Genomic DNA, 24,204 nt, shown 5'->3' with positions numbered 1-24,204 from the left:
CAGGCCAGTAAAAGATTTGCTTCCATGTGCACAAAAACTTCTGTGGTCAACTATGCTAGATTTAGGCTCAGTTTTACTCCCAGGTCTAGTAATGTGATGGACACTAGAATCATGAGAAGACTCCGTGCATGTTTGCAGTAGTAGGTGTAACAGGATGGTCTGTGAGTGGAAACTACTTCTCACAGCAATTCAATATTAGCAGTTCTTGGAAAATTTCTGGACATAATTTGTTTCCACTGAAAATTACACCCAGTGACCAGTCAGTGCATTAGCAAACATGTTTTGCAAATATGTATGATTTTCCCCTACTCTTTGCCTTTGTGCTGCTACTTCTCTCCCTCCCTCTTTTTCTTCTTGCTCTTTTCTTTTTGGAAAGGAGGCAAGAGTAGAATTACAGCTCCTTTTTCAAATAGACATGACAGAAACAATTGCTCACTTGAATACAGCTAATGGAAAATATGGGAAGCATCGCTCATTGTTCCTTTGATGTTCAGTGTAATAGCCACACTAAGCATCAAAGAGCAAATGAACTGCATCCCCCATGTTTTCCTTTAGCTATTTCTATGTTCATGAGAGGGTCTTTTAAAAATTTATATATATWTTTTGTATTTGGCTTTAGATCTGCTGTCTGGTGTTTGCTTGTTTCCCTACTGAGTGGTGGCTGTTCCGTGCCAGTTGCTGAAGGAAGAATGTTCTAGTGAAAGCAAACAATAGGCTGCGTGGTGGGAATTGTGACTTTTTGGAAAGAGCAATTGAAATCTGCTCTGATATTTGTAACATTCTTTGTACAATATTCTAAGCCTGTTGGTGGCTTAGATGTTGGCAGGGTGGCCCTCTTTTTATATCTCCCTTTTTAGCATGAACAGAATAACACAAATATACAAAAGTGAAAAGAGGAGTTCAAATCCAACTGATTCTTTTCCTGTTAGAGCAGCTGAAGACAGAAAGCATATTCCAAACTTATTTCAGTAAAGAGGAAAAAAAAAATAGATACAAAGCCTCTTCATTTATCACATTTTGCTGGCTCAAGTTCTTCCATTCATATCTTTTAAGGACTCTGACAGATAACCTCTGATAAATCTGGCTGTATCTGTTTAAGACATCGTAGCCTTCCCCTGCTCCGCAGGGCTGTTTGTTCTCGGTCTGTGCCAGCAGACAATGTTGCTGTATAGCCCTGGGAGAGCTAATGGGTGCCAGGCTTCAGGCAGTCACTTCAGTGCCAATGCTTGTGACCTCTGGTATTAATAAAAATCAGCTCTGTGCTTGCAGGCATGGGCTTCACCATGCTAGAAACATGGCCCTTTACTTGACAAGGGCATTAGTTGGGAAAATGCTTAGATGCTAAATGCTTAGGCCTCAAAATTAAGGAGGTATCCTTGGTTCCTTGAGAAAACTTCACAATATTCACTTTGGTAGCCTGAGAAAGTTGCTAGTAAGAATGTTATRCTCAGTCATTTTATAAATAGCTGTTTAATTTCCACTCTGAGGCAGATTAAGAAGAATTCTAAATACTGCCATCTGTATCCAACAACATGTTCAAGATGGATGTGGGGTGAATTAAAACAAACTGGAATAAGGAGTGAATGAATACAAATTGTTTTAAAGATGAAACTAGGTTAATGATGTGCTATACATTCAGAATCTCCTTTTTTCCCCCAACCTTCTTAATTAAAAATATGTTTAATTTATTAGCAGCCAAAGATACTATTCTTTTCTTAGGGCAATATGCCAGAATTCTTTAATACATCTTTGGAATACAAAATGCAGGAACCAAATCTTTCATTTACTTCCAACTTCTGTAGTTATATGGAATTCAATAAAATTGTGCAGGGAGTTACATTAGTGTAAGGTTTGACCTGCTGCTGCTTTACTCACCTCTGATGTAAATTCACTACAGCCATGGAGTTACACTGGGAATGACTTTGTCCAATGTATCTGAAAATGTAAATATTATTACCATATGTACTATGCTGCAGTATAGCATTCCCTATCTGTTTCTGTCTCAGGAAAGAGGTATTGAATCAAACTGATTTCTTCCAAGGCCTAGAAGCAGCATTGCATAAAATTCTTAGTCCTCTCATTCTGCTAGGATGAAAAATAAGAGCATGCCCCTTGTTAAGTTTTAATTACCTGATAAAAATTATTTTAATTGCAAAGTTAGACAAAAAAAGAAAGAAGCCCCCCAAAACATACCTTCTCCCACCACTACCTGTGGTCTTTGGATTTTGTCTTATAAGAAACTTCAAGTATCCTGATTTAAGTAGTTATAGTTGAGACTCCACAGTATTTTATATGAGGGTCTAGGTAGAGCAACTTGCAGCAATTACCAGTTTTGAGAGGTTCACTTTCATGTGGTAGCTAACAATCTGAATATTGCTTTCACAATACTTTGAATCTGACAGACTGGTCTGGGAAACATTCTTGTACACAATGACTTTTCCAGTTTTTCTTTCTTTTTGCCAGATCTACTGCAAGAAATGCTGCAAAAACTCTCCAACACTATAATCTATTTGTAGTCCTAGCTAAAATCAAACATGCAGAAGTACGTATCTTTAACACATACCTTGTTTTTTTTTTTTTTTTTTTAGATATCTGACAAAATGTTGTGCTGTATTTTATACATTTTTCTGCTAAATTGTTCCTAATAATGTTGAGCATGGAGCTTTTTTTTTTTTTTTTTTTAGATATCTGACAAAATGTTGTGCTGTATTTTATACATTTTTCTGCTAAATTGTTCCTAATAATGTTGAGCATGGAGCTGTTGCTCCTTCTTAGAAATATGTTAGGGCAGTTTTTTATGGGATAAAATTAAGATTACCTTGACACTATGACTCTGTCTGTAGAAGTCTTCATTGACTGCCAAAGGATATATGTTTTAAAGAAACTCATAAACAAATCCGTAAAATCATCTGTAATAACATCAGAGCTTTGAATTTATGTCAATTTCTGTTTAGTTTAGGATTTAGACACAAATCTTTGTGCCATTTGTTATCACTCCCTGTAAAGACAAGGAGCACATTAAAATCAGATTACTGCAGAGTAGTGAGAATTTATACCAGCACTGCAATTGAATAGCTGCAAGTAACTGATTTCAGCCTGTTGCTTATTTTTAGAGTTGACACCAAATGGCACAAAAGGTGATGTGCCAAAAATATATTGTAATCTGAGAATAGAGGGAATGGAAAAATCTCGTAGGYCTTTTACTGGTGTTTGGAAGAGTGACTGAAAAATTACGCAATTTTCTCTTTTAAAGGAATTGAATGAACTGAATTAAGATTCTTATTTTCTGTGTGGCCTTCTCTAATGCAAAAAGTTGCCCTTATTAAAATATCTGATCCTTTCAGAAACTGAAGACCTTCGACTCACTCTGCAATGGTTGGAAGATACATTCTTTAGGTGTGATCCCAATCAAGGGAGATTCACCTAAATTCTAAATACAGATTGTATCTAAACAAGTCTACCTCTAATAAAAAGGCAGGAGTATAAATATTATCATCTGAGTTATAGGGTCAATATATTCAAAGAGGACTTCAGAGAAGTCCCAGAAAAACATCTCAATAGAGGATAGGTGTCAAGAATATCTTTCTCCCTCATTTAAAAAGAAAAAAGAAAAGGAAAAAAAAACGATGAAAGCCAGAATTAGCTAACAACAAAAAGAGTTCAGCCATYCCTTCTATATGTCAGACCTTTTTGTCTCAAAATGGCATTTATAAATTCAGAATCAGGAGTAACAATTATCTGAGCAACTTGAAAAAAGAGGCAAGRTGATACATATTTACAGCATTCAGCTTTCTCCTACCCCTAGAATGTCTCAGTTTGAAGTAGTTCAGTAGAAAGAACCAAACAARCAAACAAAAAAAACCTTTTTCTTTGTTTTCCCATCAGCAGTTTTGAAATGGGGGGGCTTTTCTTCCATTGTTTTTCATACCGAACACCAGTGAGGCTATTGTGGAGCAGTATCACTGGTGGGATATCACTGGTCCCTATTTCAAAGCAATGATTATGTGGCATAGAAGTCTCATGAAGAACATTGTTCAAGAATGTCAACATGCATAACTGAGTAGAGGAATATGTGAAACATGCCTATACAAACAGAACACTGTGACAGATCCAGTTATTTTAAATATTTTATCTTTGAGATAATAGTTTTATGAAAATAAGAAAATATAGTTCTTAACATAAGTCAAACTTTAAAAGATCAGGAGAAAGCTGATAATCTGCAAAGAGAAATAAGGGTACTTTGAGTTTTACTTAGTAGCAAATTTGCCATAAGGACATTTTTTAATCCTAACTCTGAAATTTCTAAAAGCTGCAGAAAAGTTTCAGCATTTGGAGCCTTATCTGGAAGAATGGAGGGAACAAGCAATGATTTGTTTAAAATGCAAGTGCTTGTTTGTACCAGTGTATACCTGGTTTTCCTATTTTGTAATCTGAAAGACATACTGGGTAGGTCTCAGAGCAGGAACAGTTTGGCTACTTGACGTAATGATATTTTGTTTCTTAATCCATCTTTCTGATACGTTGCCAGAGAAACAGTATGTGTCTCCTTGCTGCAGTATCTTCTGACATTGTGACTAAACAGCATTATTGTATGCTGCTGCTTCCTCTTTCTTGCTGTGCATCTAAGTTTAGAGGAAAATGGCTGCGACTGACAGCAGTCAGTTCAAATGCCAACTGTTTTGGCAGAACTGTTCAATCTAAAAATGTCTTGATGAGTAAGCCCAAATGGGCCCTTATGTCTTCAAGCAATGTGCAGAACAGATTAAATTAGTTAGTGGACTGTTTTAAGATGGTTTCATCTGAGAGATGTCTGTGGGCTCCACATTAAAAAAAAAAAAAAAAAATCCATGTTGTTAAACTATTTCTTTTTGTGTATTTCCACCGTTAGTCCTGACTCCTGTGAAAAAGAAACTATTTCAAACTTTTCCAGTACTCAGCATTTACCTAACTGTACAAAATTCAAACAAGCTAGACYGTTTTGGCTTAGCAAGCCGGTGAGTTCATTATGAGAATCCGTTGTTTCCATTACTGATCATAGGATGGAATGAGCATGTTTGGTTTTCTTATAAACATCAGCACAATACCAGACAGAGAGCCCAAACCGTTTGCTTCAAGGTAGACATTGTGGCATTCTTTTCTGCTCGGTAAATGGAAAGCAGCAACGTTTCAGAAGCTGGAATGGAATCCTGACTCTGCTGCAGTGTATGGAGGAATTATAACATTTCCACTGMAACTGAGTAGTGTCTTTCCTTTCTACTTTGCCCATTATTAAAGCAATACATACAACATTGTTTTAGTATGTAATAAAGAGATGTACTTATTATAAAAGAAATGCAAAAACATATTTTGAATTAGTCATTCTGTAAAGCAAATGGCCAAAACCAGGTCAGAATAAGGAAGCACAAGCTTCATACTCTTTAAGGTCCATGAAGAGCAACAGAAAGACTCTTCCTGACTTCCGGATCCAGTCAAATTTAGAGGCAAGGCTTCTGATCCTTCACTTCAATGCTTTTAAAAATCTCTCTTTGATTAATTTGAAAGACTTGATCTGATTCACTTCAAATAATAACAGAAAACTTGCTTCATTCTTTGTGAGCAGATTCTAGAAAATCATAGTTTCTCAGGTTTGCTTCTCAAGCTTCCCAAACTGCTGCTGAAAGACAGTGAGTCATCTGTGTGTGTACTATTGCCCTGTCTGAGACAGAAGCAGACAAGTTCAAGACATTCTTTAATTTCTAGCAATTTAGTCACAGCTCTGCAAATGGGATATGTGAATCTTTTATTAACGTAATAGCTGGAGATTTTACTTTGCATGAAGCTGTGGGTTTTGAGGAAACTATTAGGAGATTTTTCCTTTTGCCAAATGTGCTTAAGTCATGATTAGAGTGCCTATACAGGTACAAAGCCAAAAGCAACTATAACACACATTGGATCTTCAGGTCAGTGTACTCGACAAAAAATTCCCATTGACCTCTCTTTAATCAGAATTCTGTTCTGAGTGACATCTGTCAGTCCTTCTGAGACCATTTCCCCCCCCCCATAAATATTTGAACTCTTTTATATACCGTTTTCATAAATCCTTTGAGACTAAGTGGTAATATTCCTTCCAACTATGCCTGACTGGTCTGCTTACATACAGCATCTAGTCTGCTTAGCAGAAGGGAAATAATTGCATAGAGCTCATGTAGAGCTTGCCCAGGGAAATGCACTCATAGCAAGACAGAAATTTTTTAAAATTTGAATGCTCCGGAAACAGCATAAATGCTAAGTTATTCAAATTTTCAAACAAAAAGTTTTAATGTTTTGTAAAATGAATCAGAAATTTATATAGCTTCTAGCAAACCATTGCAAAAGCTGTCATAGAAATGAAGTTCTATACAGCCACCATGTTTAGGGCTTTGAGAAGTAGAATAAGAAATGACATTGCCATAAGCCAATCCTCTTCGGTTTTAATATTTTTTGAAAACTTAAACTAATATGTCTGTTTGGAAATCAGTAAGAAAAACTGGTTAAGGCAAGTAAATGACTATTTTACCACAAGTTTAGAAGTAGACAAGTCAGCTTTTTAAAAAACTTATTATTCCTATTACTTGCCAGTGCATTAGCACAAATCAGCTTTTCAAAGTATTTTGGAGCTAGTATTAAATCTTTATGAGCAATGTGCAATGCATTATGTCATATCATGCTGACACACAGATCGACATCTGAGCACAGAGGAGGTGTCTTGAACTGACTAARTCATCCCAGATGTAAGTTTTCTCTGGAAAACTTTTTTAAGACTTTCATTCTGCCAAAGGCTGCAGCGATTTTCACTGCAATTCTCCTAGCTTATTTCTTAACTCATTTAACAATGTCCAGAAAGTTGGAAACAAGTATGAATGTCATTATATCCAGATGTCTAGTTAGTCTTTCTCTTTCTTTCTGTTGAATGATGCCATCTACTGTGGAATAACGGAATGACAACCTTGTAGAAACAAGGAACTATTTTATTTTCTTATTACTGTAAAATTATAGCAGTCAYTTTGTGAGGCATTTTTTTTTCTTTAAAAAGAAAAAAATTATCTCTTTGATTCCTCAYTATGTTTGTAAATGAGAAGGATATTTTAACCTGTGGAGCTGAAAAAGCATGTAAGTGGAGTGACTGTTGAGTACATTGCTCTAGAGTGAATGGGTCTATGTTCATCAGAGTATATCTGACTTTTACATGGATAACAAGTACTGAGCTCCTCAGTAGCTTTGCAAGTATTTTGCCTTATACAGTATAGTGCTTTCTGAGTCTTCTTTTGTATAGTGAATCACTCATAAACAGTGTTACTCATCTTTTGCAACATTGTAGTTCAGTTCATAGGTGATTAGAGAGACTATTATAAAGAAAAATTCATTCATAATGTTGCAATTGCCATTTCTAAAATACATTTCAGCCTTCATAGTGTATGATAAATAAAAACATTACCCATCATCTTTCTTCCAGGAATATAAAATGTTTATARGTTAAAGGTATTTATATCTTGTTATTGTTCTAATCAATCTAGTAGTCAAGAACAACTCTTAACCATAAATTGCATCAGTCTTGACAAGTTAATATTTTCTAGTTTTCTACTTTTATAACTGAAGTGAAGAATTAGTATAAGCAAGTGTAAGCAGAAAGTTTGTAGGGGAATGGAGACTGAGTGGAAAAAAAAAAAAAAAAAAAAAAAAAAAAAAAAAAAACTATCTGATGCTGGACCCTATTCTGAGATCCCCATTCTGTTACCCTACTCAGCTAGCTGGGAAATCTCAATTGTATTGCCCTTATGTATGAGTTCAGATAAAGTGCAAGGAGGAGGAGACGAACTTCATGGATGACATAAGGGAAAAAGGTCAGGTTAACAGGAAGGAAAAGCAATGGACTGAGGAGTTAGGAAGGGATCAAAGTCTCCAAAAATAAGTTGAGTTGAGTGTGGGAGAAAAGAAGGTGGACTGTTAAGGTGTGAAAGACAAGAGGATTAAGGGAAGGTGAAATGGGAAAGTGTCTACTATGGGAAAGATGAATGTGAGTAAAGACAAAAGAGGAGATGAAGAAATATGAGGAGAGAGAAAAAGTGTAGAAACAGAACAAAGAGAGAAGAGTACAACAGAGGAGAAATGTATCAGTGGGATGTGAAGGTTGGTACGTACCAAAGAGCATGGGTATAGAAATAGATACTCACAAAAACAGAAAAAGCAAAGCAAAGAATGTAAAGAGAAAAAATAGACTGATGTGCTGTAAACAGCATCAGTGGAAAAGGTAGGTAATGGAGATGAAATACCACATGTGAGGAAAAGAAAAAGGGAATATACAACTTGTAAGAGTTCACTTCAGTAATAAAATTGGACTCAGTCTTGCACTACATGATTAGGACTATTATGACAATTTGATGATATTCAGAATTTTCGTCTGGAGCCAGCGGTAATTTTAATGGCAGAGCTTTGAATGGCTTTTTTTTTTTAAAGATTAATTTAATCCTCATTACTCAGATATCAAAGTTGTAAGGACCATGTAGGTACATAAATAGCTATTTCTCTTGGATTTGGTGTTTTAAATCTAGATTTTTTGTAATTATTCATGGAAAAAATTCTTATTTCATTAATCAATACATTCACTGATACTTACATTTATAATCTAAGACTTCTTACAGTTTCTACAATGTTTACTGGTAACTTACCTAATTTTGAAAGTCTTAGTAGTGTTATTTTTGTATTGCTTTCTTAACTGACTGGAGCTTTCTGAATTTTGTTGCTCAAAGAAAATATGACCCCAAAGTTCAATATTTGAAGCTGTTCTTCAACATCCTCTTCAAATTCATTATCTGCGACAAATTTGATTACTGGAATAGCTTGGAAGGAATTCACAATGCCATGAATATTATGGATGAATGACATTTTTCTGAAAATACAGACATGTGTAACATATGACCAGTTCAGGTGACATATTTATTGTAAATCATTTGGGTGATTAATATGAATGTTCTTTTATACTTATCCTGTATGTCARCTTTCAAAAATATTTTGAAAACACTTCATTCTATCTACTAATACAAGATGCTGGCAACAAAAGTTCATGCAGGATAGCCTGCTTAACCATATGTCATGTTGGCATACGGGTGCCAATGACACATTTGTTTGAGAGTTTGGACATGTTTGCTTTCCATCTGCAGCAGAGAATTCAATTGTTAATTATACAGTAACCCTGCCCTACATGGAAATTACTCTAGACAGAGGATTACYACAGATTTCAGTGTGCTTTGGATCAGCTCCAAGAGGTTTCCATTGATGTCTACAGGGATCTCATACAGATCCAAAGCGGGCTCTGGAATTGATATAGCAGATCCTCCCAGTGTTTGAAGAGAAATATTTAGTCTTCTACTTCACACAGACAAGCTGTATTATGGTAGAAAACAAAACACGCTGTCCAAGAGCTTTCATTTTAAGCATCTTTGTTTGGAAAATCCATTTGAAGTATTATTGAACATTATTTTGTCTTTCTTTCCAGTTGCCGTAGAAACATGTACCCATCTTGGCCAGGTTTATGCTGACAGGGATGTTTGGAAACCAGAGCCATGCCAGATTTGTGTGTGTGACTCCGGATCTGTTCTCTGTGATGACATCATCTGTGATGATCAAGAGTTAGACTGTCCCAACCCAGAGATTCCCTTTGGAGAGTGTTGTCCAGTTTGTCCACAAACAACACCACAACCTACTAGAGTAAGTACCTGCTTGATACCTGTTTCTTTAGAGTTGCATTCTTCTTGATCCCTGTTAATTTCAATTAATTTTCATTTATATACTCTCAATTGTGTTTTTCACTTTCTGGCTTCAGGTAAATGTTTAGGGAGGGAAAATTATGCCAAATAAAATAATAAAAATAAAAAAAGAATGTTTACTGAACTTGAACTAAAATTTTAATCAAGCTTCAAAAATCTTTTTTGTTAAATTTATAGAACATAATTATCGCAGCTCTCCCCCTTATATCTCTGTGCTTCTGTATTCTATCAGAGAATTGGTACCAGATCTGATAAGGTACCAGTTACTTCTTTGATTTATGCAACCTGAAGGCAAGAAGTCCCGGGACAAAAAGCTTTCAAAGAGTGCTTCTGTCCGATTTTACTTAGAAAACCAGCACAGACCCATTTGAGATAAATAGTAAAAAGGGATAGAAGGTAATAATTAGCTATTACATATTTCAATTTAAGAAGAAGCATAGGCATTATGCAAGCAGCTTATTTGCTGAACTCATGCTTAATCTATATCCGTGAAACCAATACTAACAAAGAGGTAAAGCAAATCAGACAATTTTCACAGCATGAAATGAGTCTGTTTTTCTGATCGTCTCAATTCTACATCATTGTACAGTATATTTCATTTTGTGAAGTGATTACTGACTTAATGCACAGTGAAGGAAAGATGATTCACACCCTACAGCTGCAATTTGTCATTATCTTGTTTTTAGATGTCAACGTTGTCTAAAAGCAGTTGTAGCAACTTAACCTCAGAAATAAAGAATATTAGTGCATGCCAGGCTCCACCACCTAAACTGCTTCAGGGCTTGAGCTAGCTGTACTGAAGTTTACATTATAGAAATACCGAGGTTACCTGAACATTTCATCCTATTTTAAGGTCCATGAGATTCTGTTGGAGTATATGGATTTCCTTAGGGATACTGAAGATTCTTAATAAAAATAGCCTCCTGAGATTGTCATTGCTTCCAAGTTTGGGCTGTATTAAAAAAAAAAAAAAAAAAAAAAATCCAAAGAATGAGCTTTCTCACAGTATTTCAATATCTTCATTTTCAGTAGGAGTAAGAATTACAGAGCAATAATTCAAACAATGATCTGTGTATGTGCAGGCGTGCATGCCTGAAAAAAAGGAGACACTACATGTGTGTAAAAGAGAAGCGAGAGATGTATATACACAAAATGTAGGGAGAAAATGTCTGGCATACAGTACTGACCTAGTATCAGTCCCACAATGCTAGTGCAACTGCAGCACTTCCAGAACTGCCTGAGTTACTTCATTGAAGAGTTTGCACAAAGACGAATGAGTGGCACAGATAAGCATACAGGAGATTTAAGCATGAGTTCCTCTCTTATTGCCTCCAAGAGTTGCAAACATTCTTACCAGTAAAGCCTTTTTTTTTTTTTTTTAAAGCTTCTAACAACCAAAAGGTTCTTATTTTAAGATTGAAGTTAAAAACTTCAATCAGGATGAAACCCTATTTAATCAGTTCTCCAGTTCCTGATAGTAAAGGATGTGGAATACTTCCTCCAGCCTATCTTTGTTATATATAGGTTTGGTCAGACCTGTGGAAGCTCAGCTGCTGACTTTGGATGATGTACAGTGAAATTCCATATTGAAAGATCCAAGATCTTTCAGCTGAATATCCTTTGCTACCTTTAATAGTTGAATTCGTAAAATGCTGTTCTGAACTATTAATTGAGAATCTAGATAGTAACTTACAATTGCATTATTCATTAAAGAGTAAATAAATTGGGGGAACTAAGTTTGAAAAGTGAAACTTAAACTCCATTACTTCACTTATTAAATGTATTTGTTAATTGACTGAGCAGGGTAAAACAGACCTGTTCCTTATAGATTTTCACAGTGTACACCTGTCCCCATTGTAGTTAATGGTGAAGCTCTACTGATTTCATTAATTCCAGGTTTTTGACTACAGTAGGTATATAACACTAAGGATGCACCACGAAAATGCAAATGAAAGACTGACAAAAATATACCACAAAACTCCAATTTTTTGAAATACTGAAGTGAGAATAAATGGAATTAATTTCTTAAAACTGTATTCCAATGTTTAGCTGTGTTTTCCTCTTATATATTTATCTTCAGTTTGCTTTTTGTTTTGATTTTCTTTCTTAATTTAGCTACTTTTTCTTTTTTTTTTTTTGTAGTCTACTCCAACTGTTGTCCAAGGTCCAAAGGGAGATCCTGTAAGTGCAACAACCTTTTTTTTTTTTCCAAGAAAACTAACAGAATCCAGAGCCAAGTCATACAGTGCTATATATTCTATTCAACCTGCTGAGATATTCAGCTTTCACTGATATCTGTACTGTCTGCAGACTGTACAATGTAGTTATTCTGGAGTAAGCTCTATAGCCTCAATAAAACTGTGAAAAATAGACAGAAAAATTTAGTCCAAACTGTATTACATTTGTTTCCTTTTTAATTATATTTCTTCCTAGTCAAAAAAAAATTGTATGGACTTCATTAAAAGTATTGATTTCWGCAATTGATTTTGCTGAAAAAAAATAATATTAATAGTGTACTTGATCCAATATCAGCTGGAATAAGGCTCAAGCAGCAAGTAAGTGTTTCATTGTATGAATTTTGTCTACTCTCTTTGTCTTTCTYGAATTGTTGAGGTGTGACCTTAGTTATGTCTAATGGAGAAAGTTCTCTATCAGTCTTTCATAATTTGTTACAAAGTAAAGGATTTGTCCCCCATGTACTTGCACTTAGAAGCAAGTGACAATGTCTGTTTTATTTGTATCTTTGCAGGGTTCTCCTGGTATTCCAGGCAGAAATGGTGCCCCTGGCCCTCCTGGACAGCCAGGAAGTCCTGGAGCTCCTGGTCCCCCAGGGGTCTGTCAGTCCTGTTCCGGCGTAAGTGGAGGTGTAAGTAATTATTATGTTAAGCTACTATATCGTTGCTCATAAGCATGCAAAACAATATTGAGAAGTACAATACTCAGTGGATACCCTGCCTTTTCATGAAGCACGAAGATTAGACTCCCRTGGGCTGATACTCACAGTGCCACAAGGCAGTAAAGAACCTAATCTTTGTACCTCCTCACACATTTTGCTTTCAATGGCATATCCCATTTGTGCCTTTGAAAAATACAGTTGAGTAATATGGAAGGGGGTGGATTTTATAAGGTTTGGTTGAAGTGCAATTAAATCTCTGTCTCATCTTATTTCTTAAAATTTTTGGGGCCAGAACTGGTAAGACTTCATGTTACTCAGAAGTAATCTGACCAGAAGAAATCTGTGCAGGAGGAACTATGTCCATTCAAGCTTAATGGTTAAGGAACTCTTCTATTTCTATATTTTATCCAATCCTATTTATAAAGAAACATTCTAGAAGACTTGGACTGAAACTCAGGTCTGCCTGTAGACAAATGCTGTGTGAGTGCTATTTATCGTGCTGCTTCTTGTATTTTGTTTCTGCCCCACTGAATCTTGAATTCTCTTCTAAACAGCTGTGCAGCATCAGCAAGGGAGCTCATGAGTTCTGACTAAAGGGGTGGCTGGGTTGTCATTCTGGGATGTCTACAATATAGGTTTGAATTCCTTCACACAGGTAAAGGATTTGAACCTGGATCTCCCACTTCTTTGCCAATTTCTGTGATCACTGGCTAAATATAAATAGCCCTTTTATGCTATGCAAAAGCTTTGACTATCACTACATTTTACAGAGAGCTCAATAAGTTAGGCAGTTCTGGGTCTTAGGCTGAATCCCAGAAGAGGATATAAGCAGAAGAATACATATACTCTTTTTCCTGGCAGTACATAGGTATAAGATAAGCACCAAGCTGTTCACCATCTCCTTTCTCTCTCTCTCCAAAATACTGCCAGGGTTCTGGTTAAGAAAAAGAGCAGAAGTGTCAGCTACCTATGGAACACTTCATGTAAAACCCTATAACACCTATGCAGCATAGATGCCTCCATGATTAGTTGGCTAGTGAAGAGGCGATTTTAATACTGCAGCTTCAGATTTAGAAGCCTAAAATTTTGTGTTAGTCCAACTTTGGACATCTAGGGATATGGCCCATGATTTTTAGGCACAACCAGCCTTGGTAGTTTTGCTTAGCAATTTAGTATAATTAAGGAAAACATGTTCTTCATCTTAATGTTTTCTATGTGTGGCAGTGTTCTTTCTTATTCTATAAATGGTTCATGCTATATCATGGAAATTAGTAACTGAAGATACAGTGCAGTTAATTTAGTTAAGAGAGTTGAGTAAAAGTTGGTGGTTTAAGAGATCACGTTCAGTCTCATGTGAGATTGAGCAAGTCTAGCTTTACAAATGTTATTGTTTTAGCATAGAAGTATTAAAATTTGTCCTACTTCCAGTTAAGCCAAAAACTGAGAAAAGATGCCTTGTTTTTGTTTAGTTCTTGGGTGATTGCTACCGAAGGACTGAGCTTCTGGGAGTCGTACCATTACGTCACTAACCAGTCTCAATGTGCATCATAATAATATATCAAAAGAGCTAGTATTTTGCRTTGGCAGATGAAGATATAAGCAAGGAATATAAGCTGAATTATTCACCTACTCCAGTGCTCTATTGAACTTATGCTATTGAATCCTGACAACATGGCTGATATCAATAGTGTAGCATTCTTCTTGTGCCTAGCTAATGAAGGAGCTGGGTGCCAAGTAGTCTGCATTATCACACAGAACACCGTATAGATTTAAGCTTTTCTGCTCAACCACATATGTGCCAAAGATGTTTAAACTGCGACAATGCATTAATGAATTCAACTCCTTTYCCTAACATCTGCCTAACAGAATTATTATATGTCAATTGCAAGGCTAAATTAGGAGTTTCCTGACTCCTGGCTGACTGCAAAATTCTTTTCTTTTTTTTTTTTTTTTTTTTTTTTTAATAAGTATTTTATGTAAAAGAGGATATCAGAAATGCTCTCTACTGTCACAAAGTCCCATAGGACATGTTTTCTCTTCATGTTTTGGATAGAATTTTTATTGATTTCAAAATGATTTGTCATAAGCAATGAAGCTTGTCTGCTGGGGCTCAAAAGTCAYGATTATTTTTAATTTATCTAGAGTGATATAGTAAATGGGAAAGGAGAAAGGGAAAAAAAATAGAAAATGATAGATGTGTATGTTCCTAGTTACAAAGTAGAAAAACCTACTTTTAACTCACGTAAGGATGCACATACATGTAGGTAAGAGATTTTCTGGTACAAAATGCTCTGAAATGAGACATTCATTAGCCACAGGTGGAAGAAATCAAGAATTAACAAATTGTTTCATTGCTTAGACCATCAGCCCAAAAGAAAAATATTTCAACTTTTTTGAGAGACAACTAAGTCCAGGTTGATAAAGTAAATCGGGAGAAAAGCTTAGAAGGAGTCAAACAAGAAAGAGAAGAGAAATGGTAGTTCGCTAGTTCAGCTGAGGCCCAGCTGTCAGCACAAAAAGTGAATGCATGCACTGTAGGTAACTCACATTACCACCATCACAAAATAAAAATATTGTCTGGATTTCTCTCAGAGATGATTTTGAGCTATGGCAGCTAAAACAGTCTTTGAAAATTTAARAAGTGTACTCAGTGTATGTAAATGGGTTATTTCCATACATTTGTCTTACCAAAGTAACAAAGGACTTAAAAAGCAAACACCTTTTTTTTTTTTTTTTTTTTTTTTTTCTCTCTCTATTTCTGTTACAGAGTTTTTCTCCACAGTATGACTCCTATGATGTGAAGGCCGGTTCAGCTGGTATTGGTTACCCTCAGCCCATTGTAAGATCTCTCTATTTCTGTTACAGAGTTTTTCTCCACAGTATGACTCCTATGATGTGAAGGCCGGTTCAGCTGGTATTGGTTACCCTCAGCCCATTGTAAGATGATAGTCTTTTCCTCTTTCTTTTTTAAAAAAAAAACAAATTTTCTGCTTATAGATTATACCTTGGATGTCTGTTTGTATCCTGATTTGAATTTAATACATTAATTTTTAATTTAATCGTTGCTTGCAAGTGGAATGTGATGTGAGGCAGCAATTTACTTGGCAATATCATTCGAGAAAGTAACTGTAGATGTTGTCTTTTTCTCTCCCCCTTTCTTTTCTCACTTTCTTCCCAATCTCTCTCTTGTGCTACTTCTTCATTTGTATCTTTCTCCCTTGCATACCCTCCTCACTTACTTGCTTTTATATTCTTCTAATAATTGCTTCTCTCTCCTCCACATTTTTACCTCTTGCACCATCTCTAATTTTCTTTTATTCATTTAGCTGCATTCTGTCTTTCCTCAGTATGATATGATGATTCCGTACTTGTTTACACTTCCACAACTCAAATTTGCCTGATAACAAGTGAGTAAACCCCTTCTTTTTATCCTAGATGCAGCCAAARTTTTTCCCTCTTTAAATTATTATTATACCCACAGCTATTCAGACTGTTTACTAAGGATGCTGTATTTACCTGATATGCCTGGTACAAGCTTTTCACAGGCTTTTTAGTGAGGCAAAACATGGATTGTCCTAAACAGTTATGTATGAGCTATGCTTCCTCTATAAAATAAATGTAAAAGTTGCACCTCATGTTTTTTCTTCTAGGCACTAGAATTTATAGACGATCACCACTAATGATATAGAGTGCTCTTGCAGTACTGATATCATACTGATAATAGAAGTGTCTTTCTTGATTCAGGAAATTTGCTAGGTAATGGATGTGGTGAATTACTATCATTTGAGATTGGGTGCTGCTTCATTAAGTATAATTTTGATTTCTAATCTCAAGCTGCATAACAAGGTGTGGGCATCACGTGTTGCAATATATGAAGGTAGTTCCAAGCAAACATTATTTTTCTGGAGTCCATAAGATCATCTTATGGCGTATTTAATCATGACGATTGTTTTTGCTGAACTATAGTTCATTATTTTCTCCATTTCTCAAGTTCATTATTATCAGTCATTTATTTCTACCTCATTCATTTGCTAATATGGTCATTCATGCATTGGTCTCATTCAGCCATTCATTTTGTTACTCATTTGTTCGYTTATTCATTTTTCAGCTCCTCACAGTTTTTGCCTGCAGCTTACCATATCATCTGCATTTTGCTACTGGCATCTTAATATCAGATGTCCAGAACCAGGCAGATAACAGTGATACCTTTTCAGTGTGACAAACATGGTTGCTCCTCTCTATTCTGGCATTTTTCTCTGACATGCTTAGTGATTTCTTGTGTTCTGATCATTGTCCTYTGGTTAATTAATTGGGCACCGTAGAATGATTTCAACAAGAATTGGCTATATATTTTCATATCGTATTTCTTTTATATTGCATCATGCRATACATGAATCCAAACTAAGTAACAGAATAGATGTGGCTAAACTTGCTAGAAGTAATGAGCATTTATCATTAATATTATATAGATTCTTCTTGTTAATTTAAATAAATACCCAAAACTGAAATAATTTGGAAGAGTAATAAAAAAAAAAAAAAAAGAGTCAGCTATAGCATGACCAACCCCAAAATTTTCCATGGGTTGTTACCATGCCTGGTATTTCATTAGTTGCACATTTCTCCATTACAGTGGCTTTCTTACTCCATGTACACTGGTTTTGAACTTCATATCTCAATTTCTCTTCATTTACTGTTATTACCTTCACATATTGGCTTTTTCTCTTTCTACCAATGTGCATATTTTAACTAAAGTATGCTCGTTTGTTTACAGTCTGGAGACACTGACAGCAARCAAATGCCATTCCTAACTATGAATTTACCTCCTCAGTGTGCACCTTGAAAAAAATAATGTCTTGTTTGTTTAGCCATATGTTTAATCAACTGATTGCAATTGATGAGTTGACAAGTCCAATCCATGTTCAATCTGGATTTGATTTGTATCAAATGAGTTCTAATAATCTACTAACTACTCTGCCTCTTTCTGTACTTTCTGACTTYGAAAATAGCAACTATTACAGTGATTCTATCTTTTTGACAAAAGTCTATGAAATACTATTAACATAGTATGTGTATACTACCTATATTAGTACAGCTTTGCTCAACAATTAACCTTATATTATGAAAATTCACTCAATGTAACATCTGTAGTATATGACAAATTCTGACACCATATGGCAATATCCATGAAACACATGATTCCCAATATTGCCTGTCCTACAGCACATACAGTGTTTCTCACATAGCTCATGTCTTCAATTGTTTTGGCAGTATCAAATCCATGAAGAGTTTAAATTAATAAAATTATTTTTTAAAGAACCACAAGTAGCTGCAACAAACCATTGGGCTAATTTTCCAATATTTTCTGTTTTGCAGTATCAAATGCTTTTGAGGTTTTTGCTACTAGAGGTTGAAATACTAGCATTTTTCCAAAATTTAGAATTTCCTTAATTATATTTTATTCCATTTTTACCAGCTAAATTATGAGCAGTTATACTGATTTGAATTTTTCCATATGTATAATGAGGTTTCATCCTCTAAGTCCTTTGGTTAGTCCAGACAGTATYTATTTTTTATGGCTTAGTATTGTACAACTTCAGAAAACGAGCTCATTGGCAAAAACACATGCCCTGCTGATTATTAACAGAAATATGGCCTAAATTCAGTATATCTGTAAGTCCTAAGAAGTCTAAAGTCRTAAACTGCTTACAGGGTATGTTGCCAATATGTATCTTTCTCTTAAAGGAGAAAAAATTATGGCTACAGGCAGCCAAAAAACTCACTTCTCCTCCTATGTTCTTCTAATGGTTTGTACATGTATACGTAATGTAACTCCTAAATGCAGATGAGAAATTTTTTAGTTTTAGAAAACAACATCTGGCATTAGTAAACCAGCATGCAGGCTTACTAGCACACTTTAACTACACCACTGAGGGCGGAAGGCTAGGGTAATGGAGCTCAGTTCCGTGGTAAGGAAACAGAACCTCATTTACTCTGCTTAACAAATTAAGAGTACCAGATATCTGTTCCGTCAGTTTAGCTAGCCGAAGAGCTAAACTGTAAGYAACTTTTTGGAGGTCTAGAGGAGTGTAACAGTGACCAAAAACAAAAATTGCAGCTTTGAAAAAGTTTCCTTTTGGAGTAGGATAGCTAGAGCTGTATACTACTGCAGAAAGGAACCCAGTAATCTATTTTCTGAAGGGACTGTAAATACTAGACAGTGTATGTAGCAATGTATATATGCTCTTTGGTCTTTTTACAAATGTGTGTCATTGAGGATTTTTCTCTGTATAAGCATTTATATTGAAAATTGTATTTCACAGCTCCTGATGACTATTGCAGTTGCATTAAGCTTCATWTATATACTACATTGATATAGTGACTATTTTTTTAATCTACAATATAGAGTGGCTTTCCAGGACCCCCTGGCCCCAGTGGCCCACCTGGCCCCCCTGGTCATGCAGGTCCACCTGTAAGTAAAATTAATTCTTTTCCTAAGTGTCRTTTCTTTATATGAGCTTCTCCCTTTCTTTCTCATAAATAGTAAGCACATTTTCAACTGAAAAATATAGATATTGTGACCAAGAACTGTATTATTAAATGTCATGTTCTGTTCTTGGGCTGTACTATCTAKGTACCACCAAGAATTAATGACTTATGGCCATATGCTGAACTTATTTAAGTACATGTCCTTGTCCTGAACTTACGTTCCATGGGATATCCGCTGAGGTTGAATTTTGCCTTTAGAGATCCTTAAAATGTACTGCTGTTTGTGATCTTCTGATAAAGTTCCTAAATGTTTATTCATACAAAAAATGGGAAAGGAAAGTTGGTAAAGGAAACTGGAAATCCTAGTACACCTTCTATGAGCAAAAAAAGGGTTTGAGTATTTTAATGTACATCCCCTTTTAGAGAAGCAGTTTTATTCTTTCTTTCATAGAGGTGTATCTTGCTTGATTCTGACAATTTCACCTTCTTTTGGTCATTTGGTGACAGTTGTGAATGATTTTTTCTTTATGATTATGAAATCATTATAAAATATGGTAGCACCAACAGAATGATGCATGGAATGCCTTATATATTAGCTGTTTCTTTCTGCGTAACAGGGTGCTAATGGATACCAAGGCTCCCCTGGAGAACCAGGACAACCAGGCCCTTCTGTATGTATATGTTACATATCATTTTATATGTCAAAGGCCTGTTTTTTCAGGCATGAATTTTACAGTTCATCCTGTCTGTTTTCTACCGTGTGTGTCGAATGTTCTGATATTTTGTAACACCTAATACATTTTTAATTTGTAAAAAGTTCAAGAAACTTAAAAATTATTATTTTTCTAAAGGGACCTCCAGGCCCTCCTGGACTGATAGGCCCAGCTGGTCCACCAGGAAAAGATGTAAGTTCACTACTCTTCAGCCAGTGATAATGAATGAGAAGAGTGAAAGTTGGTTAAATTATAAAATAGCAGATTGAATTGATACTGCTCAACTTAGGAGTTTTTAATGTCTCCTGGTTTCTAGATTTGGCAAAATGACCATAAAAAAATGGATTTGGTTTAAACTAGGTGTAGATGTCCATTCTAAAAAAGCTTAAATTTTAGTAGGCAATTTAATTAAAACAATAAAAATTGTTTTAATCAAAAACAAAATTTAAAAAAAAGAAAACCTAAGCATTAAATACGCTCTTTTGATCTGGTATAAAATGAATTTGTGGTAAGCAGATACAGGTAAGCAGATAGTAGTGGTGGCTATCTGCTCCTTTCAAGTCTTGCTCYGAAACTTTGTTTATTAAAATCATTTTTTGAGTAACAACCGGGAGTCCTGAAGAGGTATAGTACAGGGAGAGGCAGTCAGCTTAACTCTCTGTCTATTTTGAGTGTTTTGCCATGAAAAAACAGTTTTCTGTGATGTTCTTATCTCTTTCTAAAGATTGACTTGAAATATATTAGATGTTATAAAAATCTTATTAAAAAKAGAGTTAATAAATTGTGACAAATGTTTTTCAAAAGTAGTTTCATGTAGTGAAATTTTACTCTGATATAATTTTCCCCATTGTCTGGTTGTGGAGGTTTCACCTACTTATTCCAGCTCACCTTGATCCAACAGGACTTTTTTGTCTTTGCTACAAACTGTCAGAAAATTTACTTTCTTTCCACAGGGAGAACCAGGAAGACCAGGTAGAAATGGCGATCGAGGAATTCCTGGATTACCGGTATGAAAACACCCCCAGTAGCAATGATCTGATGAAAGGTTTTGTTTTCCGAGTCTGAGTTAATCAAGTGAACATGACATGTAATGTACTTTGGTTTGTGCCCTTTATTCAGTGTTTGTGTTATTTATGCACCTTTCTATATTTGCATATTTAGGGTCACAAGGGACACCCTGGAATGCCTGGAATGCCTGGAATGAAGGGTCAAAGAGTAAGTATTGATAAGACTGTGACAGAATCTGTCACTCCACTTGAATTATGGTGCTGCACTCTTGTGCTTTTTTTTTTTTTTTTTAAATCAGTCCCCAGCTAAACAGATTGAATCATAAAATTAAAGGTCAATTTCTAGACTATGTGGTCTGACCTCCCATAGCATAAACTGTTGAATTTCATCTGTTAGCTCAATTGTAGAGCCCCATACACTGGATTAAAGCATGCCTTCCAGAAAAGCATCCAGTCTTAACTAGCAGACAAGGAGAGATTGAGGAGTCAGCATTTTCTTTGGAAAAGTATTTGACTAGCTAGTAGCACTCGTTTTTAAAAACATCATAGAATCAGTAAGGTTGGAAGGGACCTCTGGAAATCATCTAGTCCAACCTCCCTGCTCAGCAGGGTCACCTAGAGCATGTTAGACAGGGCTGYGTCCAGGCGAGCCTGAGTATCTCCAGAGAAGGAGACTCCACAACCTCTCTGGGCAGCCTGTGCCAGTGCTCCGTCACTCTCACAGGGAAGAAATTCCCCCTCACGTTCATTTAATATGATTTCAAGCAAGTATAATAGGATTTCAAGTCTCTTTTTGAGTAATGATGATTGAATGTGTTACATGCTGATTAAAAGGTCATCAACATGCTGCCTACTGAAAAATTATGCAAGAGCGAAGGTACTACCTAAATTATAAAATTCTGAGGAAAAAGAATGTGTTTTCTCCATTTGTACAGCATCCAGCATAAGGTCCCAATCTAAGTRAAATTTTGGGGGTATTAAAAATATAAATATGATATTGTTATAATTTTATGTGTTAATATAGCATTTAATAAAATATAATTGTTATTGTTAAAAATTAATTTAATAGTAAATAAAAAAGAACAAAAGCGACAGACCTTCAGTAGAAATTTATGCTGCTTCACTAAAGTCAACAGAAAGAAACCAGTGAATGTCAGCCAACTATCTAATCCATGGTAACAGCATTTTTTTAAATAAATTTTATAAAGTGTAAGATAATATACAGTCTAAACATAATTATTTTAAAAACAATTATAATATCGGAAGAAGTAAGCATTATAGTGTAGAAACRTTACTGATAAGTATGCAAACTTGATTTAAGTTAATTGCTATTTTATAAACATCTGATTTATACTAAGTATGTTTCTTTTCAAATTATTGTTTCCTAATTTTATGATATAATGGAAAAGAAAGTAAATGTATGTGAAAGTTAACCAGAGCTAGACCAGGTAYTCTAAAATCACTATTTCTATTTCTATTATTTATCCTTCAAAAATAAAAAYTAAACATAGCTATAAAGTTATTTAAGATTCTAGAAAAGCTTTTTTTCTAAGGTCTATTCTGAGCACTCAGCTTACACGTGTCATACTAATGAAACAATGAGAATTTGCATTAGGTATATATCAAAAACATTTTTATAATTAGAGATAGTCAATAGTGCTTAAAATTTCCTCGCTGCATAAATTTTAGATCAGAGCTAGAAAACTGAAGCTGAAATTCCTGATACTGAATTCTCAGCAGTGTAAACAGGAGCTCACAGTTTAACCAAAGCACACAATCCTCTTCTGTTACACTATTTTATTCCTGTTTAACACTTTGTTAAACAATCTTGATTTCCTTCTGCAATTCTATAGGAACACATAAACTGTCTTCCTACAGTTTAAAAGTATTTATAATCCTTCAGATTCAAGATAAGAAGAAGAAATAATGTACTTTAATGTTTGGTCATGGGGAATCAAGTTTTCTAGAGCGTAAGATAAATTGTATTCATAGATATATTTTTTGCTTCCCGCAGGGTTTTGATGGAAAAGATGGTGCAAAAGGTGACGCTGGTGCTCCTGGTCCAAAGGTAAAATAACTATCAATAGTATAATCTTTGTAGGAGATAGAATTAGACCCTCAATTGTTTGTTATATAGCTATGCCTGGTGTATTAGGCTATTACAAAAATCTCTCAAGCACTGAAGAAATTAATTGCACRTTTCATACAAAGGATCGATAGCTCCAAAGGAATTAAACTGAGAACTGTATCTCATCCTTATTTACTAGCTGCAACAAATATGAGATTTTACAATGAAAGAACATGCCTTGATCATTTGACTTTATTGCATAATAGAAAAAGACTATAAACCAAAGAATAGAAAGTCTTTCTGATGTTTTTCWATTTAAACATTTTGTTCTGGCATATCTTCAGATTTCTCAGACCTTACTGACCTCAGTACACAGCGAGTACACTCAGCAGCAGACATAAAGTGGCAAAGACCTGGGCTATTTTGTTTCTACAGCTCATCCCCACAAATRAACCAAAAAATCTTCTCTGCAAAGTTAATTCTGCATTGTTTGGTTTTTTCTTTACATGACAGGGTGAAACTGGACTCCCTGGCGCAAATGGATCACCAGGCCAACCGGTAAATATATGTTTCCAGCAGTATTTAAATGGAAGTGCCAATGGTACTTTCCTGTTAACAGACTTACTCATCTTTCTTTTAATTACTCCACCACAAGCATTTAACAATACTGACCTATACACATAAGAACAATATCTCTTTACTAAACCATATTTATTTAGGAAGCCACACTACAGATCAGTTTTCTTGTGTTTTGTAGGGACCAAGAGGACCAGCTGGTGAAAGAGGAAGACCTGGGAAYCCTGGTGGCCCTGTAAGTAACTGCAACTGTTGTTATAATCAAAAAACAGCATGTATTTTGTATRAATATGTTGAGAATTCTCTGTCTCAGAGAATTTATGTCCTAGAACAGTTGTAAGACAATGCAAAGGATTAAAAAACTGTATATCGTCTGTAAAATCACATGTGAAAACTTATCAGCCCCAATTAAAAATGGCAGTAAGTAGCACATGACACGCCTGTTTTAATTTCACAGGTTGTTCACCATTTTATTCTCTATTTCTTTTTGCATGAATGCATTATACTTTGAGGGAAAGTTCAAGGTTTCAGCAAAAGCTTAGATTCATGTGMGAGGAATAGGAGAAGGAATGGAAGCAAAGTGCAGAAAGGAAAAGGCAAAGATAGTAAAAATACAACTTCTAAACTAATTTGAAGGAGAAAATTAAATTATGTGTTGATGGAGATTAGGAGGTAT

The 24,204-nt window shown here is 35.2% G+C and overlaps 1 protein-coding gene across 1 annotated transcript in view; it reads left to right on the top strand.

Annotated features, from left to right (window-relative positions):
- The window catches only part of COL3A1 (collagen type III alpha 1 chain), a 54,108-nt gene that overhangs the window by 7,206 nt on the left and 22,698 nt on the right, over positions 1-24,204 (top strand). The window contains exons 2-13 of the mRNA XM_085321690.1: positions 9,512-9,723; positions 11,925-11,963; positions 12,532-12,648; positions 15,446-15,517; positions 19,082-19,147; positions 19,782-19,835; positions 20,016-20,069; positions 20,831-20,884; positions 21,039-21,092; positions 22,899-22,952; positions 23,466-23,510; positions 23,710-23,763. Coding sequence (XP_085177816.1) covers positions 9,512-9,723; positions 11,925-11,963; positions 12,532-12,648; positions 15,446-15,517; positions 19,082-19,147; positions 19,782-19,835; positions 20,016-20,069; positions 20,831-20,884; positions 21,039-21,092; positions 22,899-22,952; positions 23,466-23,510; positions 23,710-23,763 — 875 coding nt within the window. The remainder of the gene's footprint in view (positions 1-9,511; positions 9,724-11,924; positions 11,964-12,531; positions 12,649-15,445; positions 15,518-19,081; positions 19,148-19,781; positions 19,836-20,015; positions 20,070-20,830; positions 20,885-21,038; positions 21,093-22,898; positions 22,953-23,465; positions 23,511-23,709; positions 23,764-24,204) is intronic.

The sequence above is a fragment of the Rhea americana genome, unplaced genomic scaffold (genome assembly GCF_003343005.1).
Source record: "Rhea americana isolate MKP2758 unplaced genomic scaffold, rheAme1 scaffold_12, whole genome shotgun sequence".
Classification (NCBI taxonomy): domain Eukaryota; kingdom Metazoa; phylum Chordata; class Aves; order Rheiformes; family Rheidae; genus Rhea; species Rhea americana.
The sequence above is the reverse complement of the archived record's forward strand: the minus strand, read 5'-3'. Positions and strand labels throughout refer to the sequence as shown.